The sequence below is a fragment of the Eptatretus burgeri genome, chromosome 8, assembly GCF_056783735.1.
Source record: "Eptatretus burgeri isolate ZD-2024b chromosome 8, Ebu_testis_v1, whole genome shotgun sequence".
Taxonomy (NCBI): domain Eukaryota; kingdom Metazoa; phylum Chordata; class Myxini; order Myxiniformes; family Myxinidae; genus Eptatretus; species Eptatretus burgeri.
The window spans coordinates 83,114,224-83,137,814 of record NC_140968.1 but is presented as its reverse complement, the minus strand read 5'-3'; the positions used below and the strand labels follow the sequence as shown (position 1 = coordinate 83,137,814).

The 23,591-nt window shown below is 36.0% G+C and overlaps 1 protein-coding gene across 1 annotated transcript in view; it reads left to right on the top strand.

Annotated features, from left to right (window-relative positions):
- The window catches only part of LOC147022172 (rhomboid-related protein 3-like), a 66,703-nt gene that overhangs the window by 28,714 nt on the left and 14,398 nt on the right, over positions 1-23,591 (top strand). The window contains exons 5-6 of the mRNA XM_085892827.1: positions 20,586-20,698; positions 21,026-21,126. Of these exons, the coding sequence (XP_085748953.1) occupies positions 20,586-20,698; positions 21,026-21,126 (214 nt within the window). The remainder of the gene's footprint in view (positions 1-20,585; positions 20,699-21,025; positions 21,127-23,591) is intronic.

The window sequence follows — 23,591 nt, the reverse complement described above, 5'->3', positions numbered from 1 at the left end:
TGAGACATTGCCCATCCATCCAAATTATTAGCATCAAAATACATCAAATAATTACTATCTTTTTCACTCTCATAATTTGGAAGATATTTATTATTTGCTTTAGCATATCTTTTTTAACATACTTGTGATATTCCACCTCTCTTCGACTTCTCAATCATCAAAAGCATATCAACATCACTGATTAAATCTATATCTTGTTTTGTTATTTTCAACATTGCACTCCAAGCTAAACCAGGAGCTGTGAAATAGTGGGCAGGATCTAATCCATAACAATTTTTATTATGACAGAGTGATCTGTCATACACATCAGCTTCAAACACATCAGCAAACAATAAAACATCTGTTTTTAGATACAAATCATGATATTCTCCAAGGTTCTTTTCCTTAAATATTTTCCAAATTTCTTTTGCGTTTTTATATTCCTTATCACTTATCTCTTCTTCATAAAGGTTATTATAGAAACTTTCTTTTGAAGGAAGTTGTGTTTCCTTAAATCTCTTAAATGAATCAATATAATCAGAAGGATAAATTCCCTGACTTTGTTAGAATTTTCTCTTTACTTTGAATTTCATTCCTTGTTTGAATTTCCTCTCTAGTTAGAATTCCCTCTGATCAAAATTTCATCTATAATCAGAATTTCCTCTTTAGTTAGAATTTCATTCATTGTTCGAATTTTCTTTATGATTAGAATTTCATCTTCCGTAAGAATTTCTTCATTAATTTCCTCATTAATTAGAATTTCCTCTTTACTTTGAATTCTCTCTTTAATCTGAATTTCCTCTTTAGTTAGAATTTCCTCTTTTGGAAAGAAGGAATTAAGATTTGGAAAAGAGCCCGTGGAGCTTAGATTTAATGCGAGGTTGGCTCGTGGTGTTCCTATAAACTTGTAAGAATCTAGAAACCTAATAAGAGTTAAAGGTTTTGTGAATATCATTTTTGTAAATGAAATATACTTTTGACTTGTGTTTGTTATGGCAGAAATATTCTCTGGTGTTTTTGAAAGTTAATTTATAAATAGATGTGTATCATAGTTGGCGCTGTTGTGAAGAAAGACTGGAATAAAAGAAGGTAATTTATAATTAAGATTACAACAGGAATGAGCGGGACCTCTATATTTACCAGTAAGATGACAATGATCCCTAACTTTAGACTCCTCAATTTCCTCCTCACAAATATGACAGATATTGTTCTTTCTAAATTCTAATTTTTCTTCTTCGGTTAATTCTATCGGTTCATTTGTTTCTTTCATTAATTTAGTTAGTCTTATACAATCCTTTTCTAATCGTTTTACAAACTCTTGTGAAGCTTTTTTCCACGAAATCTTCAAATTCATTATTCTTTTCTCCAACAGATGATTTGATATAAGAACAGAAACCACAAGGAATATGTTTTTGATATTTATTTGTATGTGATTCTTTTGGATTAGGAGAAGCAGTATTTATCTTTTTTAGGATACATTCAAAATCAGCGTATATCACAAATGGGTGCATGATAGATTTATTATAATCTTCAAAAGAAATCTTTTCACCAGGTTTAGGCATTGTAATTACAGCTGATTTATGATTACTACAATATTTTGAATGTTGTTCTAATCGTTCTTTTGTATGAAATGAATTAAGACATCGCTTACAAGGATATATTTTGTTTGCTGTTCTGAATACCTGAGAAGAGATTAATCTTGATAAATTATTGATGTATGTGTAATGTGAATTATTTCCAACACTAAAATATAAAAGATCAATGTGTGTTTCTTCATTTTTATCGTTGTTTGAAATTTTTAATATTATAACTTTGTTTGTATCCGTTAATCCATATACATTAATAGAAAGATTATTCTTTTTCTCAAATTTCGGAATATCTGTTAGTGGCATTGCGAATTTAAAATCTTTAATGTCCAAGGTATTCTCATATTTCATATATTGTTTTACTCTTTCTGAATTACATTTTAGTGGATGTAAGTGAGCAAGAACAGACCAGAGAAAACATTTATTATCATTGTTCTTAATATTAACAACTGCCTTCTTTAGTTTTATTTCTTTTGGTAATTCAATATAAGAAGAAGCTTTAAGAGGGTTTGATTTTAGAATGTGTCGATCTAAAAAGATGATTTTTTAAATATTAAATCCACTTCCTAACACTGTATTATCAACATCCTCCTCTTGTCTTGATAGTTCTTCATAAACCCCACTATTCAAAAAATCTTGAAATGATGTTATAAAATGAAGATCTGTTCTCACATAAGGAGTTTGTTCTTCATCTTGTCTTTTCATATTCATTTTCACTCCCATATAAAACTTTAAAGTTTTCATTGCTTTTAATGTCTTTTTAAAAACTTTTTCAACATCAGGTTTCACTATTTCAATTGATTCAGCTATTGATGATGGACTGGGTTCTCCAAATTGAAAAATCCTTATTTTTGTATTCCCTTTAAATGGTTTCCCCATCAGCGTTTTCAATATAATAGTCTCCCTTTACTTTAAACTCATTTTTCTTGTGTTTTTGTGATTGAAGATGTCTATTATAGCTACTCTTCAAAACATCCTTTGAGCAGATATCACAATGTTTTCTTTCCAACTCAAGTGGAGATATTTGATGAAATAGATTAAATGTGTGTTTGTTGGTTCGGAGGTGTTTTCTACAATGTTTATATTCGTGACTACAAACATCACAGTACGTTGTATTCACCATATTTATATAATAAAACTTTGCTTAAAGTAAAATTTTCTTGATGAAAATTTCGTTTATTTTACAGGTGAATCTGTGCTTCAAACAATTTTATCCTCCAACTTTTTTATTTAATAAATGCAATGTTTCAAGACACAAAAGACAAGTTTCAATCAATCTCTTCATTTGTAAAAGATACTGAGAAATTTGTCAAGGATGTAAAATTGAACAAAGATACATATAACAACTATTGGATAAAAACAATAATGGGAAATAATATGAGTTCTTCCATTTCCTTCAGTGGAAGGGCTTTTAGTATACCTGGAAGAACATCAATTAAAGTATCTCTAACAAAAGTTTCTCCTCTCCTTCTGGTAATATATTCAAAACTAGAAAAAGCAATGAAAAAAGAAAAAGTATCAAAAAATAAAAACCTTATGGATGAAGCTTTAGAAAGAAAAGATAAGACCATCTGTAATATGCAAAGAGAAATTTGTATTTTTTTCAACAACCCAAAGATGTAAATCCTGATGAAATAAAGGATGTTAATATATCAGGTGAAATGACATTTCGTTCAGTTGTAGTTGAGGATCATTTTAAAATTACCTTTAATATAAAAAATGTATCAGTTGAATCTGTTAATGAAAAAAAGTATATAGATATCGATGGTAATGTTTTTTCCACGAATTAAATATGAGTCAATATTCAACTGAAGATTATGAGAGTGATTATGATCGCGAGAGTTTGCATTCAAACGATAGTTATGACACCGAGAGTTTGTGTTCAAACGATAGTTATGAAAGTATAGATGATTCTGAAAGTATCGAAGATGATATCGAAGAAGAATTTCAGTTTAAGTAAAGTTTTACTTTATAAATATGATAGACTTCTCTGATTCTCCATATGACAAATTTGAGAATTGTCCTGTGTGTGAAAGACTGAGATTAAACAGAGTCAAAAGCCTATTAACAATGTATATTTTGTGATTATCTTCTAATTAATGATAAAAAATTTAAAAAGGAAAATAATTCTTTTAGATTTACACCAAAAATGAATTACTTTACAAGATTGATTAGAGAAATGAATGTAAAGTATGAGGGTGATAACACACCTTTCCTTACAAGGGATGAAACTGAACGTATTCGAGAAATGTTCAAAGGATTGTTGTTATATGTTATTCATGGATCTGATTTTCAGCGAAATATCAACACAAGATATTGCATAAATAAAATAATGGATTATCTTGAAATTAAACCTGAACTGAGGATAAAACATCGAGTTTCTAAAAAAGCCAATAATAAATTAAATAACCTGTTTTCCAAATATATAAATTAATGATTTTTCACCCATTTGGAAAAATACGATAAAATTTAACAATCATAAAAATCTTCCAAATTGATTAAGATGTCTCATAGTTGGTTCAAGCGGATGTGGAAAAACCTGCTTACTTTTGAAGATGCTCCTGAAAAACAACTTTTTAGATGATGATAATTTAATAATTTTCACAAAGTCGAGTTTTCAACCAGAGTATCAACTACTCTCACAAGGTTTTAATGCTGGTCTTCAAAAAGAAGACATAATCGGTTTATCTAAACTTCAAAAAAACCTAAATGATTATAACATTGAAGATATAATTCAACTATTTTGTGATACAGAGAGATGTAAAAAGAAATCAAAACCGATAACTTGTATTCTTAGTGATAATACGGATGATATTCCGTCTCCCCAAGATTTGGATAAATCTAAAAAGAACCTCGTTATCTTTGATGATTGTGTAAATGAGAGAAACCAAACGGTAATGGACAGCGACTACACAAGAGGGAGATATTTTTCTTGTAGTTGTATTTATCTTAGTCAATAGTACTTTCAACTTCCTCGTCGATCCATCAGAAACAATGCCAATACTTTTATTTTATTCAAGTAAAATTCAATAAATATAAACAATTTTTGGAGAGACAATGTATGTATGTATGTATGTATGTATATATATATATATATGTATGTATGTATATATATATATATATGTATGTATGTATGTATATATATGTCTGTATGTATATACGTATATATGTATAGACGTATATATATATATATATATATATATGTATATATATATATATATATATATATATATATATATATATATATATATATATATGTATGTATATATATGTATGTATATATATATATATATATATATATATATATATATATATATATATATATATATATATATATATATATATATATATATATATATATATATATATATATATATATATATATATATATATATATATATATATATATATATATATATGTATATATATATATATATATATATATATATATATATATATATATATATATATATATATATATGTATATGTATATATATATATATATATATATATATATATATATATATATATATATATATATATATATATATATATATATATATATATATATATATATATGTATATAGATAGATATATACAGTATATACTACTTCTTGTAAAAGGCAGAAAAAAACATCTCTCTGTGTGTGTGTGTGTGTGTGTGTGTGTGTGTGTGTGTGTGTGTGTGTGTGTGTGTGTGTGTGTGTGTGTGTGTGTGTGTGTGTGTGTGTATGTATGTATGTATGTATATATATATATATATATATATATATATATATATATATATATATATATATATATATATATCCTATATGCTCCAAGAATTAGAGCATATAGGAGAATTAGAATATGATGATGAAGGATTATTTCAACAAATGGAAGAGATTAATCGACCCCCTGATTATATTGTGAATGCTCTTCAAAACAATGAATATTCAGCGGATTCAAAAACCAATGCAGGACTCATTCCAACAGAACAACCAGCAATATTTCATCTTGTTCAAGAAAAGGTATTGATATTTAATGATGAATTAAGGTTCTTGAGTTCTGCTCAACCTCCTGTCAAACTAACTCCGAGATTAATGTTTCTTCTCACAAAAGATGGAAGACAAGGTTCAACTGTGAGGGATGAATCAAAGTATTTTGAGAAACCATTGGATATGAAAAATAATGATGATAAAGTATATATTGATCTGCTGAACTCTGTTGATTATAGGGTTATTCTTTCTGGTAAAAGTAGGAAGAATGAGAAGGAGAAACACATTATTCAGGCTTTAAGTATCCTTGGTTCAGGTGTTAGTTTTCTTCCAAATGACCCATCACAATTAGTTAATAGACTGTTATTGTTATCAGGCAGTAAGAAGGCTGGAAATAACAATTGTTTTAATGAAGCATCAGCCATTTTAGACCAGTTGATGAACATGAAAATAATTAATAAATACCAATATAAAGACATTTTATCTCATATTAAATAAGATGAGAAGCACAATCCTTCGTTTCAATTTCACAAGTGACCACACATCTTCATTCCCATACCCACTACAACTTGACACAACAAAAGAATATGAGGCATCTTTATTGTCCATGGAAACTTATAATACCTTATTTAATACAACAGAGAAAATTTTCAAGTTTATTTATAATCCGGGAAGTGGATACAAAACGATAACAGTCTCACCCGGAGCATATGAGATTTCTCAAATATCTCCGAAATTGCTCATCTTATGAAAGAACAGGGTGATGAACCAAAAAATATTGTTATGGACATTCAAAAACATACTTCAAAATCAATGATTAAACTTAAAAATAACTACAAGGTTGATTTCACAATTGATAATTCATTTAGCGAGTTATTGGGTTTCTCCTCATAAAAGATTGAAACTAATGGGACGTTTTACAGTGATAATGTCATTCAAATATCCTCAGTAATAAATTCGGTGTTAATTCACTGTGAGTTGATTGATGGTGCTTATAATGATGGAATAAAAACAAATACAATATTTTCATTCAGTGCATACTCAACCCCAATTGGTTATAAATTCAATATGGAACCCAAAAATTTGGTTTATCTCCCTGTGTCCGGAAAAACCATCCACAGAGTAAATTTTAGGATAACCGACCAAGACAATCGTATGATTTATTTTAATGGAGAAGTTATATCCATCAGAATTCACCTACGTGAAGTTTTCCAATAAATAAATACGATGGTTATTGTGATGAAACACGAGTTGGGAAAATATAAAATAATTACAGGGGGTGGGATGTTCCTTTCCCCATAATACAAGGGCGAAGTTATGTATCTTGGTAGAGGATACTATAAACCTAAGAGACAAAGGGGTGTCAGACATCAATTTAGAGATGGGAATATTGATACTCTAATGGGTATCGGCTCAACAATTCTTCAACATAAAGACCTAATTGGTTCAACTGCTTCTGCTGTGGGAAATGTAGCACGTGCTATAAAGAGTATAAAAGATGCCCAAAAGGAATCTCATAAATTACAAGCAATAAAAGAAATTAAAAAAGGCAAAACTCAGTTGCCTCCCCAAGAACGACAGAAAATAATTTGAATACTTGGATCAGGGTTTCAAAAGTTTTAACATCTTTTTTCCGAAATAAATACAAGTATGGAAGCAATTGATAGCATCTATGATTTGGATGATACTATTATCATCTCAAACTCCACTAAAAAGGAAGACTATTTCAAGGTAAATGCAATAACTGGAACAGACTGGAATGCAAATGGTACAAAAAGTTTTGAAATAAATAATCAACAAACCTATTTGAATCTATCCGAAAGTTTCTTGTTGTGTAAATTTAAATTCACTAAGGCTGGGAATAACACAAACGCTACACTCGTAAATGATTTCTTCTGGAAAATGTTTGATGGTGTTCCTTTGTACATTGGAACACAAGAAGTTGAAGTGGTTGATTATGTCTCTGCTGTATCTGAAATGATGAAATTTACACTATATACATTCAGTGATAGAATGGGAAAGGGGGCTGTCGAAGGTTTTATTCCTGATATGTCAACGGGACAAACACAGACCCTGGATATACTCAAATGAAAGGAACGTATACTGATGATACAAAAACAGTTAATAGTTTTACTGTGGCAGTTCCTCTTAAAGGTATATAGTAAATTAAAGGTGTAGATAAAGTTCTGTATGGTCTTAAAATTAGATTTCAACTACAAAGGAATGATAATGAAAATAGATAACTTTTTGGTGTTGGAAGTGCTTTTGGTGAGCAGAATAAATTTATTGATGAAATGAGTTTGTATATTCGTGAATATACTCCTAATCTTAAAACAGAAGAGATGTTGAACGGAAGACTTAACTCAAAGAAACCACTCAGTATATCATACCTCAAAAGAAGATGTCAACACGTTAAACTAAACCAAACCACTTACACGTAGAATTTGGGTGTTCTGGAAGGAAAGCCACGATATCTCTGGATCATTTTTAAAAAGCCAGATGGTGATACTGCGACTGATAAGAATATTGCATTGAGTGATAATGCTAAGGTGAAACAACTTCGTGTTTCTCTTGATGGAACATTTTACCCACGTGATAGATTGGAAATTAATTGGGAAAAAAATGATTTTGCTGATGCATACAAGTCTTATCAAAGGGTGTGCGAAAGTTACGGAAATAAAGATCCTATTTTGGATATGACAGCATTTAAAAGTTTGTATACAAATATGCGTTTGACCTGAGTGCTCAAAAGGAAACTATAAAGTCTAATCGAGTGGATACTTCCCTAAACATTGAAAGGGGAGAGAGTGAAGAAGTTGATGCATATTGTTTGCTTTTGGAAGAAACAGATTTACAGATTAATACAGATAATGGTGTGATGATTAGTCTCACATAATTTTTTGTTAAATAAATGAGTGGCAAAGTACCAACTGGGGGAATATGTTTGTCAAATCAATCTTCAGAAACTATCATCTTGTGTTCAAAATCAAAAGCCTTGTACGATTAACGTTAATACAATTCAGAGAAAAGGAGCAGTAAGAATTGATGTTTTGCTCACAAGAGAACAGGTTAAAATCTTGAACGATACTGGCTCACTCAAAAATTAAAATGACAAAACCAATGTTGAAAAAATGTTCAATAAGAGAGACGAGTGGAGGATTTATCCCATTTCTAATTCCTTTATTTGCTGGTTTAAGTGCGGTTGGAGCATTGACAGGTGGTATTTCAACAGCGGTGAAAACTGCTCACGAAAGGAAGGCTCAACTCCGGGCTCAAAAAGAATTGAAAAGACATAACAAAGAGTTGGAGAAACAAATTAGTGGAAGTGGTGTAATTGTAGATTTTGCTGAAAAACTTGAAGGTCTGCCTGATATTGTGAGATTGTTAGTTGGAGATATGCTTTCTTGTATCGCACAAGCAGGTGCAAAATTAACTAAAAGGGGTAATGGATTATATCTTTCCAATAAATAAATGAGCATTGATGAGTGGTTTAAAGAATTTGGAAAGAACACAACATCAAATTTATAACTTGTCAAATATTGTAAGAAATTAAAAATTCATCACGTGGTTATTTGTATGAGGGATGAATTAACAAACATGCCTAAACATACAAAGAATATTATTATGAACTTGGAAGATAATAATGGATTGAGTTTTCTTAATGAAGATAATAACGGTTCTCATTGAGTTTGTATTTATAATAATCAAGACAAATATTATTTTGATAGATTTGGTCTTCCACCACCTGTAGAAGTCATAAAATTCTTCCAGAATGGTGTTTATCAAACATTTCAAGTCCAATAATAAAATTCCAAGTGTTGTGGTCAATTATGTCGATATGTGTTATTTCAACTCAACAAAAATAATGATTTTATGACATTATTTTTAATCTAATATAAATGACTTATGTTGGGAAAGATGGTTCTATCTTTGGTGTATCCCAAGAACTGGATATTGATTTATCATATTATTACACTAAGGCACAGGCTGAACAACATAAATATAATATAACCAAAAATATTGATATGAAAAATGCTTATAAATAAAAAAATGATCCAAGCCCGACTGACGCGAATGACTTGGTGAGATTAAGCGATTTATCACAATATATATATATATATATATATATATATATATATATATATATATATATATATATATATATATATATATATATATATATACTTAAATAAAACGGCCGTGTATTCCAAAGATACAGAAGTGTTGATTTTATCTCCAGGTTATACAGAATTTACAGTTCGAATTAAAATAAATTTTTATAAAGAAGGGCGTATCGTTTGCATGAGAATAGAACAAGGGGGGTATGATATGAATGATTTAGGGTATACTTGGTCATTTAAAATTGACCTTGAAGACCTGGAACAATTAAATCAGTCTTGTAAGGAAGAATATTATCCACTTGGGAGAGAATGAGTTTTGTGGAGCCACGATTTGTAAACAACAAAGAAAATAATTTAATAAGGGTAAATATAATAATGGTTTTGCCCTAGTTTATATCATGAAAACAGAAAAAATAGGATTATATATAATAAGTAAAGAAATACAAAATGATTTAACTATGGGAAGATGGGGAGGTGTTTCGTGTCATAATATTATTCTAACATATATTTCTAATTCATAAATGACAGCAAGAAGGCTTCAAGAAAATTATCATTTCTGTGTCCAAGCATACCTTCAAGAAAAGGGTATTCGGTATTTTAATAAATATGTTCTACAACATAAGAATGAAGTATTTTCAATAAAAGATTGGCATTATGATGATGTTGATAAACCGTCAACTTTAGATTTGATTTGAATGTTAAATAATGAAAAAATTATAAAGTTAAGAAAACGTAAGGCTCTTTTAGAAACACAAAAGAAATTTTATTGGTTTCTTGTTGTAAAAAAAAATATTTTGAATACAGGAATAACAAGAAATCCTGATGAATATATGTATGATATTCTATGGGGTGTAAGCGATTCTAGGATAGTAAGGGACGAGGAAGTTGAAGAGAGAGAAGAGGAGGAAAAGGAGGAGAGAGAAGGAGGAGAGGAAGAAGAAAGAGGACAGGGAGAAGAAAGTGAAGGAGGAGAGATATGAGAGATATGAGAGATATGAGAGAGATATATATATATATATATATATATATATATATATATATATATATATATATATATATATATATATATATATATATATATATCTATGAAAGAGCGAGACTGAATAAATATGAAAGTATGGAAACCAGTGAGATTAGAAAAAGATTGGTTGTGTTTCAGAAAATAACTCAACCCACCGAGGAAGAAAACAAAGAATTGACAAGTCTATTGGCAGTATTTTCGACAAGAGCATTGACATCGTTTTCATGGAGAGGATATTGATGTTAATTAAACTTTTTTATTTTTTCTTAAATATATGGAGGAGAGAGTGAAGGCATTTCTCATGATTTGTTATGTTTTAAAAATTAAGATTCAAATGTGCATGTTGGAAACTAAAAAGGTTTTTGCACTCTGTTGGAATTTTTCTCATAAATAAATAAGTTATTGTCTCAAATGTATAAAGAAAAATAATACTAAAAATATCTCATATTTTAAAAGTAAAAATAACAGGGTTATACAAAAAGGTATATGTCCGGTGTGTGGTTCAAAAAAAAAAATCAATTCATCTCCAAACACAAACTCGGAGGAGATATACAAAAGTTTTTTTTATCAGGAAGCAAATTTACAACTACTGGAATACCAGGGGAATTACATCTACCAGGGTATTCTTTCTGTGGTCCAGGAACAAACTTGGATAAAAGATTAGATGAGGCACACAATCCTAAACCATGGAGCAAACCCATCAAAATGGTTGATGAAGTGTGCATGAGGCACGATATTGATTATGGGAATACCACAACGTTGGAAGAAAAGCATGAAGCCGATACAGAAATGTGTAATTTGTCTCTGATACAAAATCCAACCTTGAGAGAAAAAGTTGATCGGTTCATCGTAAAGAAGATGATCAGTGCTAAATTGAAACTTGGACTTGGAAATTCAAAAAACTTATAGGCTCGAATTATGTCATTAAGATTGAAGAGCAATTAGCTGATGAATTACATCAACCAATATTCACAAAGTTTCAGAGAAGGAAGGTTTATTCTAAGGAAGTCGATTATATCTGGTCCGCTGATTTGATTGAACTCAATAATGATAAGGGGTACAAGTATGCTTTAACCGTTATTGATTTGAGGAGTAGATACACATGGGTTGTCCCTTTAAAAAACAAAACAGGTAATACTCTTATGTAAGCCTTTCAACAGATATTTAATAAAAGTAAGAGAAAACCTAAAAAATTGTGGATTGATGAGGGTAGAGAGTTTTATAACAAGACATTTATGAATTTTCTAAAAAATAACATTATTACATTATACAGTACCTTTAATGAAGGGAAGGCAGTTGTTGTTGAACGTTTTAATCGTACCTTAAAAGAGAGACTATATAAAAAATTCACACAACTCGGTTCACAACAATGGTCATCTTTTATTCAGGATATTGTGGATAAGTATAATGACACGATTCACACGTCAACAAATATGAAACCATCAGAAACATTTACAAAAATAAAATATGAAAAAGAGATTAATGTCAGAAAACCTAAGTTCAAAGTTGGTGATATCGTAAGAATATATAGGTGGAAATATCATTTTGAAAAAGGTTATATTAAACGATGGACGAACGAACTTTTTAAAATTGTTTATGTAATAGATACGGTTCCTTGGACTTATAAGATATATGATTTGGAAGGGGAAGAGATTATAGGTTCATTTTATTCACAGGAATTACAAAAGTCAAAACTAAGCAGATAATACCCATGGGAGCAATGGGTTGTCCCTTCACTCCCTCCTACTATACACCTTTGTGGACACTTGAGGGTCAAGTCCGAGGTGTATAACAGTATATAATGCGTGTCAAGGGGGACGTTCTTAGATCTGTGAACCCCAAACACAGAATCCTCAACTGAATAGTCAAGGCTTAACTTTAGTTTGTTGGTGTGTGTGTGTGTGTGTGTGTGTGTGTGTGTGTGTGTGTGTGTGTGTGTGTGTGTGTGTGTGTGTGTGTGCGTGCGCGCAATGGGAGCAATGGGTTGGTGCTTCACTCCTTCCTACTATACACCGTTGTGGACAGTCGAGGGCCAAGTCCGAGGTGTATAACAGTATATAATGTGTGTGCAATGGGAGCAATGGGTTGGCGCTTCACTCCCTCCGACTATACACCGTTGTGGACACTCGAGGGCCAAGTCCGAGGTGTATAACAGTATATAATGTGTCAAGGGGGATGTTCTTATATCTGTGAACCCCAAACACAGAATCCTCAACTGAATAGTCAAGGCTTAACTTTGTTTGTTGGCGTGTGTGTGTGTGTGTGTGTGTGTGTGTGTGTGTGTGTGTGTGTGTGTGTGTGTGTGTGTGTGTGTGTGTGTGTGTGTGTGTGTGTGTGTGTGTGTGTGTCCCAACCCTCACATTCAAAATCTCAACCCCAACTCAATCATCGCCCAACACAATGTCTTTTTCAAAATGAGATTTCCACCTATATATATTTTTTACGTTTTTTTTCTCTTCTTCCAATTCTGTCTTTTGAGGCTTTCAGGTTTGGTGACGTAGAAAGGGGGAGTCAGCCTGCACTTTCTTCCCAGAACTAACAATATATATATTTTTTAATGTTTTTTTTCTCTTCTTCCAATTCTGTCTTTTAAAGCTTTCAGGTTTGATGACGTAGAAAGGGGGAGTAAGCCTGCACTTTCTTCCCAGAACTTTCTTCATCTTGCTCCCATCAAGCACCATCCGACAAAGAACTACATTGATAGGTTTAGATCCCAAAGAGTGATAGCATTTCAAGTCTCCAAAATATACCCAACTTTCCAAGTCTTCAAGGTATAACCACATTCCTGTTGAGTTTCCAAGATATGTATCACATTGTGAGTTATATCACATTGTGATACAACTTATATCACAGTTATATCACATTGTGAGACAAGATATGTCACATTGTGAGTTATCAAGCCAGAACCCACATTTCAAGTCTCCAAAATAAAACCAACTTACGAAGTCTCTAAGGGATAACTCATTTCCTGATTTTTTTTCAAAATTTGTGAGTCTCCAAGGTAGGTCCCATATTTAGAACCATCTTGGCAGAACCCTTTTCCTGAGTCTCCAAGGTAGTTATTTAAACCATCAAGGCAGAACTCATTTACTGATTTTTTTTTTCAAAATTTGTGAGGTCTCCAAGGTAAGTTTCATATTTAAAACCACCAAGGATAACTCATTTACTAATTTTTTCAAAATGTGTGCGTCTCCAAGGTCGGCCCCATATTTAGAACCATCTTGGCAGAACCCTTTTCCATACTCTCCAAGGTAGTTATTTAAACCATCAAGGCAGAACTCATTTACTGATTTTTTTCAAAAGTTGTGAGTCTCCAAGGTAAAACTTGTATTCTGGCTCATCAAGGTATCACTCGTTCAGTGGGTATTGTCTTGATAACTCGCAATGAGTACTATTGCTGTAAAACTCTTTTTCAGGATTTTGCTGGTCTCCAGGGTATAACTCTTTGGTTGGGCCATCAAGGTCGAGCTCTTTCTGTGGGTCTTGGTCGCTCATAAGGTCTTCAACCAAGCCAACAATTTGGCCCCAATTTGGCCCCAATTTGGCCCCAAAGCAGTATTTTCATATTGTATTTCAGATACAATTTCCTGTGAGAGAAAATAATAATGTATTGTTGCGAATTCGCGCCCGCCGGCGTGCGGATGGCCACGTAACTCAAATCGCGGCACGTCGCCCACCGGACGGACAATTCTGTCATGACCCACTCGGACCAACGCCGGGAGCTAGTCACGGGTGGGCCTTTCGACCTCACCACAATCGTGCCAATCAGCCACCCGTGTAGGATAGGGTTGTTCGCCAAACTCGACCTACCTAAGTACCCATGCGGATGGTAAACTGGGCGATCGTACCTCGCCACAGGTCGACTCCGGACACGAGCCACTTGGGCGGCCCGTTCCGTACTATCGGGATAACCGAGCGGTGTTATCGTCTACCTGGACCGTTCAGATTAATTACCCGAATATTGCACCCACTACGAACCCCTTACGTGAAGCAGGATGGAGAGTCAGTAGAGAAAAGACAAAGCGAAACGGGCACAGTTCAACAAGCAAGCATTTTATTTCCCGGCACACGGATAGCACATATATACAGCCATACAGAATCAAAATGCACATAAAGCAAATGTAAGAGTTAAAACCGACTACGCGCACACACCGCAACACTTATACAGTTTTACTTCACAGATGGCGCCAACACACATGAACACAAAAGCAAAGGAAAGAAGCCACCCTCACAGACAAGGAGGCAGACAGGCCCGTAGGCCAAATGTGTGCGTGACCTGGAGGAACAGCCAGGTCCGTGAGACCGGGGAGGTCTTACCCGCGTCCTCGTGACGCGTTGGCGGGCGAGCCGCAAATGTGGCCGTGCCGCTGTGCCCCGACTCCGTTCCCCTTGGCGGGTTTCGTTGGCACCACGTTTGGGGTGGGGTGGGAACGGGGCCCCCTTTTGCACTATCTCAGCGTGGGGGAAAGGGGGAATTGTTGATGCCCTAGGGGAGGGGAGTGGCTGGCTGGCTTGGGTCCCGCGACGAGACGAGCGATCCCCCACACCGCAACCTCGTCGCCGACCGCCATCCTTCTTTCCTCGGACCCGAGCTCCCTTGCTTGCAGTTCCTTCGCGCGCACTCAACTCTGCCAACGCAACGCTCCTTGTCCCCAAGAGCAACCTCTCGACGACACTCTCCAGGCAACTCCAAAACCCAACTCACTCGATTCGCCTTGCGCTCGCCTTTTTATAGGCGGCAGGATCAGCCAATATGCAAATTTTAGGATCAGAACGCGATTGGAGGTGGGGCCACGCCGCCCCCCCCTGTTCAGCCATTGGTCGGGCAAAAATGGGCGTGAACCTCTCCTGATCCTAAAATTTGCATATACGGACTTCACATACACACGCTTGGAGGCGGCGCCAAGTCGCCCCACGCTCGCCAATTGGACGAAGGAGAAGTGTGCGTGAAGCGTTTCTGATCCGAATTTTCCCCTCGGAAAGGCCGCCATTCACGCTCGCGGCTCGGTGCGTTTGGCACCAATCGCCGAGCGGGCCCGAGACAGCCCGACGTTCAGTGTTCACAGGTGGTGCGGGAATGGCCGTCAAAGCGATGATGTGGGATGAATTCGTGAAGGTAAAGGCGAAGGTGGTTGAGGGTCTTCTGTGGTGAGGGTTGGCGTTATGGTTGTTGTCTGCAGGTTGGAGCGTGGTTGTATTTGGTGACGATGGCTGGCGTGGTGGTTTAGGTGGTTGTTGTGTGAATGCGGTTGAGACGTGGTTGGTTCAAAATAACGACAGAAAAGAAAAAAATGGCTAACTCAAAGCGTCGCAGCCCGGATGAAGCACATAAATTCCTCCATACAATGGGTTTGGGCTAACTACACATGTACCTATGAAGATATCTCACCTAAGGGCCCTTTATGGTATAATGCGAATTTCCACAGCCGTAACAGTATTAATTAAGTTATTTAATTATTAAATGAGTCGATGCTTAAAAGGAACTGAAAATAGGAAAATAAAAATCTTACCTCAACAGATAAGAGGTTTGAATCCAGTTCATCAACTTGAAGGTTTAGTTCCATACAAATATTCGATTTAAAAGCAACCTCATCCCACTCAAGGACAATACAGCACTCCATTGTCAAAATTCTTTTTTAAATGGAGTCTGGGTTGAACCTTTAATCGAGAAAGACTGGTGGGGGTGGTTTCCTTTGGAAATTCCCTGGGCAAGCCCAGGCAAGCCTTCGTTCGGAAATTTTTCAAAACCATAACATTGTAGAATTTTCTCGTGATTTCTTTGGGTCAGAGATGAACTGGAAATGATGTAAGAGCAGGCGGGGCTTAGTAAAAGTGGGCGGGGCTTAAGAAAAGTGGGCGTGGCTTGTGAAAATATCTCGTGGAAGTGGACGGGGTTTATGAAAAGTGGGCGTGGCTTATGTAAAAATAATCTGAGGCTCAGGAGGTGGTTTGATGAGATCATTAAGAGAAGTATATCATTTCATAATGACACTAAAGGGGTATCTTGAAAAATATAAAGATTCAAATGTTTTATTTTTAAATATTTTAGATGGGGATTATTGTGCAAAGAAAATTAAACTATTGAAGGAATTTGCGAATGAACAAATCTTTATAGGTTCAATGAGTGAGCTAAACAATATGCATTGGTTATTTGAAAAAGAGTGTCCCGAGGCTTTCATGTTTCAGATATTTCTTCAGAATCACCTTTAACAAATCACATTACTACTTTGCTACTTGAACAACTATTTATCTTGTTGCATTGGTTATTTGAATAGAGTGTCCCTTAGGTTTAAAGGGGAGACAAATAAATATACCTTGGGATAAAAAGGGGGTTTACTTTTTGGGGAAAAAAATATGAATCGCTGAAAATCCCCCCATTCACTTACATGGGGAAAAGTGAGCCAGAATCAGTATACTCACCCTACTTACATGCACACGCACGCACATTATTTCAAATCCCCTTCTCCCGCTTCGCAGGCAGATGGGCTAACAATCCTGACTGTTGGGCTTTAAATGTTTCCCACAAGAATGCCATGACACCATCCAACATGGGAAATGTTTTGAGAAAAATCTCCTTTTGATGTCTGAATATAATAAACGTTATAAGCCAATTTAGATGCCGTAAGCTGAATTGTAAGATATTGTTAATTGTTGTCTCATTATTTACGTGTTTTCAAGGCAGTTTATTTGTGCAGTGTGAGGTTATTGCTTTTGTGCCTATATCCCGAAGCAGAATGTACTATTTATTATGTATGATGTTTCCTGTTTATTCTAAAAGTTGATTCGTGCCATAATTATAACTTGTTTCCCTTTTACACAAGATTTTAACTGGTATAAAAATATCACCAAGGTCATGGTGCATGAGATTTCAGGTTACTTCAAGATGTAGAATTGTCGAGCAAGCACATGCTGTCTGTAAGAGGGAGATACTTTTGTGAAGGTTCATTCTCTGAGGATCTATAAATGGAAAGCAGAGTGGAAGGAGAGAGAGAGAGAGAGAGAGAGAGAGAGAGAGAGAGAGAGAGAGAGAGAGAGAGAGAGAGAGAGAGAGAGAGAGAGAGAGAGAGAGAGAGAGAGAGAGAGAGAGAGAGAGAGAGAGAATGAGAGAGAGAGAATGAGAGAGAGAGAATGAGAGAGAGAGAATGAGAGAGAGAGAATGAGAGAGAGAGAATGAGAGAGAGAGAATGAGAGAGAGAGAATGAGAGAGAGAGAGAATGAGAGAGAGAGAGAATGAGAGAGAGAGAATGAGAGAGAGAGAATGAGAGAATGAGAGAATAGCCTGTCTCAAGTTGTGTGCCATGTTGAAATTTTGTGTTTTACTTTGGAAACTGGAGAGTTCATAGAACATCTAATATGCTGCGCAGTCTTGAGAAAGAAGGACATGGGCAGGGTCTGCGGCCACAAATTTGATTGGTTGAGATGATGTAAAATGCCTTAATATTTTGTCCACATACTATACTGCTAAACTAAAGATTTTTGAAAGTACTTACGTGGCAGTTTTTGTTCTGCAGTGTTCAAGTATATAATTCAACTGAAATATATGACATTACAAAGGCTGTCGGGGTGGGAAATCCAAAAGTGTTGATGCAGAATCTTACACTCCACCTCAACACGTTACATAAGTACTTTGTGCCTGTTATTTGTGTCCTTTATGACATCCTTAAAAACAGTACGCTTCCAGTTTGGCATTATTTTCAATTTTGTTTGACTGGCAAATGAGCAGACAGAGTAAAAAAATAAAAATTCTCACTCCTCTCTGTGCATGTGCCATCGGGACACATTCAGAGCCAAAGTACTCCTGAATTACAGGTTCATGTTCTGATTCGTGTTCAACACATAACACTTAATTGAAATCAAGTTGTTCCCCGATTATAAACTGATGTTTGTAGATATACAGACAAAGTGAGCCAATTCTAAAACCCAACTTTTGTTTCGTGCGTGCATGGTAATAAACCAAGTTTGGTGCACACCCACCTGCTGGTGTGGATCAATCCATCCATCCACTGGGACCATACTCTGTGCAGAGCATTGGTGCTGCCTAAGCAGTCTCCTTGGCTATTGGGCACAATCCGGCACGGGTCGCCACTCCGACACAGAAAACCAGCATGCTGGCACTCATTTTGCCGACCTTGGAAGGATGACAGGTCGAGTTAACCCCACCTGTTATTAATTCAACAGCTGAGCGGGGTTTGAACTCAGGACCCTACGATCCCAAGCCCGCCACCCTAACCATTAAGCCAACACCAGGCATGAAGTATTTATATATCAGTTTTTAAGAAACTTCGTCAGTGGATCAAACTATCAGTGGATCAACGAAGTTGAGAAACTTCGAGTTTGGTGACAATTATACATACTTGTTTGGTAATGATGCGTGAAACAGTGAGAGGGGATATATGAAATATGACAAACACAACCATATTACTGTACAGAATTTATATAGCAGTTTTTAAAATTGCATTGTATTTTTTTATTCCCATCTCAATGAATGACACCTTTAATAGAACTGGACCGTTTATTTTTAATTAGAACAATGACTAGAGGATTTTCAGAGTTTGGTTGAATATCGTCGTGTCCACGCCGGTTTAGACCGACCTGGAGGGATAGCCGAACAGTTCAACCTTGGAGGCGAACATGTGATCCTTGGAGATGAATGCATGCACGGGACGGGAGGGCGGCAAGGATGTGAAACAGATGGAGGCACATATGCTTTTTACGCTTTTAACGCTTTTATATTTTATTCAAAAAACATTACACTTTTTATTCAAACCCAAAATGAATAGACAGACACAATCAATCTTAATAAATTGTGGTTTAATAACCATAAATCAGTTATTCATAAGAGGAATAAAGCAAAGCGTAATAATGAAACTTGAGGTAATTTACAGACTAAAGTTGAGGCGCCACTACACGCAGTTACAATAAAAGACGAGGGGAAAAGATAAAATATAAGGAAATCCCTCCATTTATTCTGGCACTTCGCTTCGTCCAGAAATGGTCTTTTAGAACTTGACGATTGAACCGCGTCATCCTGCATGGGAAGCTCGCAAAAATGGCGCCAAGCCGCTCTCTTTTCAGGAAACATATGTGAGGTATTCGTGTGGCTGTATTCAACACCAGGGCTCAGAAACTGCTGTGCAGCTTCTTTTTACGAGCGAATATGCCAACTCTTCCCCTTTTGCACCAGGTCCATTCACCACGATCGCCCATCTTCCTCCTCGACCATATTACGAGACGATTTCTGAGGCCCTGTGATAAGGCCATGAGGCACACTCTTCTACCCTCCTCAGAAACATACACACTTCATGACTCAGCTGAACAGTCAATGGCTAGCGTGTTGCTCCAGCACATGAACAAATTCGCCTCAGCACGAATACAAGAATCATGCAGCCTTCTTCACTGTGTCGAGGGGAAGTCAGCAAGCTATATCCTTTTTTCCTCCAATTGCGTACCTCACACACAACTCTCCCCCCCCTCCCCACCCACCCAAACCTTCTGACCTCATGCCCATCCATCATCCACCACAGTGGCGTGGTTTGCTCGTTGTCATTCCTAGAGGTGGGGTTTTTGCCTGCTTGGAACGTTCAGTTCGGTTGTTGTTGTTGTTGTTTTAAGGATGTGATTCTTTTTTATCGCCGGTCTTGTAAATACAAAAACAGAGGAAAAGGTCACAGGGTGAATTCACATGCTGGTAATAATTGTCCTTAAACCCAACCTAATTAACACAGCACCACCCCCCGTGTGGTGACATGTAACAACTTAAGCTGACAGTTTCCTTTCTTAAATTACGTTGACATGTCTCCTGCTCATCCACGGACCATGCTACTCTATACAATCCTACCTTTACTATGAAGTTCCTCCATCTACCCCACAAACATAACAATATTTTGTTGATATCCTCCAGACCGTTTGAGATGGCCATATGCATTTTGGCCCAGCTGGTTGTGGCTTTACCTCTGGAAATAGTGCATGGCTCACCTCGCATTGGCCTCATTTATGTGGCTGGTGTGTTTGCAGGTATCAAACTCATCTCTTCTTTATGAATTTTAAGAGAGATATTTCATTACTACTGATAACAGGCAATTGACTACAATTTGGTATGTTATAAAAATGAAGGATCGAGGTTCAAATACACAGTTTTTGTATTAATAATTTTATTTCTATGAGTCAAAAACCTTTCAGGAAATTTGATTATTACTTAGTGATTTGTTGTGTTATTTTGGTCACATTTGCTACAAAGATGGATAAAAAATTTTTTTTTTGTCTTACAAGCCATAAATTCTGCCCTTCATTGCTCAGATATGTAATGATAGCTTTGACTGGGTCTCAATGCTTTTAATGCAGGTTCCTCAATAACATCTACGATTGACCCGGAAGCCTCTTTGCTGGGAGCAGCTGGGGGCACATTTGCTTTGCTTTCTGCACACCTGGGAACCATTGTCATGGTGAGTCTGCTCCTTAATTGCAACAACTGCACAGAAATTGTTCAAATATCTTTAATCAAAATGAGAATTCTGAAAGTAATTCTTTTTGTACTGATGACCCTTCCAGTGCAAGTTGTACAGCAATACTTTTTTTTTTCATACATTGTATATCAGGTGAATTAAATCGATAAAGTAAAGCAGGAATGGTCCATTTTTTCATCAACTTGTCCCACAGTTTTTGGTCAATCTTGACAAGCAGGTGGCGCAACACCATCTCATGTCATTCTCCATCCTTACAATTTTATTACAATCCATTAATCCTTCCTCACCCAACCCTCTTAAAGGTTGTCATGTTTCCGTCCCTGCTCTCTCTTTTTTTTTCCTTTCATTCCCTTGCTTATTGCGCCAAGCCGTTGCCCCACTGCCCTATTGTACCATTTCATACTCTCTATCAACTTGCTCTGCCATGAGACTTGCTCTTGGAGAGAGGAAAAACTTGGCATGCATATTCAGATCAAGCCCCCCCCCTCTCCTCCCTCCTATAGGGGTGAGTTAAGGGGATCAGTGCCATAATCTCCTGGGGTATGGGAGTTGTTCATTACAAAGGCTCAAACTGTCACTGCAAGTCAGGAGGGTGGAATATGCAGGTGTATAAATGGTCTCTGAATTGCAGGGAGATTAAACAACAATGTCAAATGGACAAAAGTTTTCAACGAGGTATTGAAATACAAAGGCATATTTAAGACAAGGTTTCAAAGCAATGAAACATAGGGACAATACTCCTGGGTGCTCACCTGGTAGTGGCTGGATAAGATAACCAGGGAACCACTGACACACTTGGCATAGATGACCCACAAAGGATAAAACGGACAAGAAAGTAAATACTTATAGATTTTGTTTTTTAATTACCATGAACAAACTTCAGTACATCATGGGTAATATAGGTGTTGTGGTCCGAGTTTCATCGAAATTGTGTGTGTGGTTTCAGAGAAGAAAGCAAATAGATATTTTGGGGGGCAACCCCCATGTAGAATCCCTCAGACCGCAATTTTTTTTTTAATGTCATGAACAAGCTTTAGTACATCATGGGTGAGAAAGGTCGTTGTCAAATTTCATCAAAATTGTGTGTGCAGTTTCAGAGAAGAAAGCAAATACATATTTTAATGGGCAACCCCCCTCCCTAAAATGCCCTTAGACCCCAATTTATTTTTTTTTTTTTTGATGGTGTGAACAATCTTTGGTACATCACGGTTGATGAAGGTTGTGGTCAACTTTCATAGAAATTGTGTGTAGTTTCGTAGGAAAAAGCAAACCAAGAACAATGGATAGTAGGAAAGAAAAACCAGCAAGATGAAGAGACCATGGGGGCCAAGCGTTGGGACTTTCTTGGGGGCAAAGGGATAATAAAACAATTCGCCAATGGATTCATGAAAAGCAAAGTTAGAAATAAAAGTGGAAAACAAATTACAGCAAAGACAAACCCCCCTAAGGCGCCACACGCACACACAACAATTCAATCTCCCCCATCCCCCCCCCCCCCAATTTGTTCCTATAAGCAGTGTACTGGTTTGTCAGGGAAGACCCAGAGAGATGCAGGGAGGTCAATGGTAGATGAGGCCAGCATAAGGTGAATGGGAGACTCGGTGGGATGAGCAAGGCGGTGGGAGCAACAGGGCTCGGATGTTCTCTCAGCTCGAGATTGCTGCAGATCTCCCGTTGTTCAAAGTGAGCACACTCTGTCTCTCCTTCTCCTTTTGTCAGCCTTTTCGCCCCCAGTCATTAGCCCCCTCAGAGTCTTGCCCGTCCATGTCCATCGCCTATTGGTGGAAGCTCCCAGCCCTCGCCAACCAGCTGACCTCATGCTGGAGGGTCACTGGCCCTGTATCCCAGCACCCCATTGGCTGGAGCTCGCCATCCATGACCAATAGAGCACTGGGGTGGCCTTGTGTTGAGGTAGCATGCCACCATTAGCCATGTGGATTAGTCCTTCCTTTGGTCTCTCTACCATCTCTCTTTTATCGTGTTTTCCCTTTAATAGGACCATAACAAGTTAAAACAACTTACCCAATCCCTATCCCTAGCTATTTACTGACAAGTAAACATTTCCCCATTCCAGAAATGCACATTCACTAAACAGATTAGCACTTCGATTTTCTAACTTAATACATCGAGATGCTACAGGCTCAAACAAATGGAATTTCCTTACTACACATTCTAACTACCCTTTGAATACATAACCCCACCCCCTCCTAAATGCAATAATACTTTCATATATGTATCGTTAATCCCTGTAATATCACACTTCATTCATCCTTATCTCTTGTACAGCATCCACAGGTACATTTTCTCGTAGCTACAAATGGAGGATTAGGACCGTATCTTGACTTTGCAAGAGTAAAAGTAGCTTCTAGGCCATCTGAGAGTGAATACTCTACACTGGCTGTACTTCAACATTACAAAGTTCAAAATGACCAATTTTAGCTTTA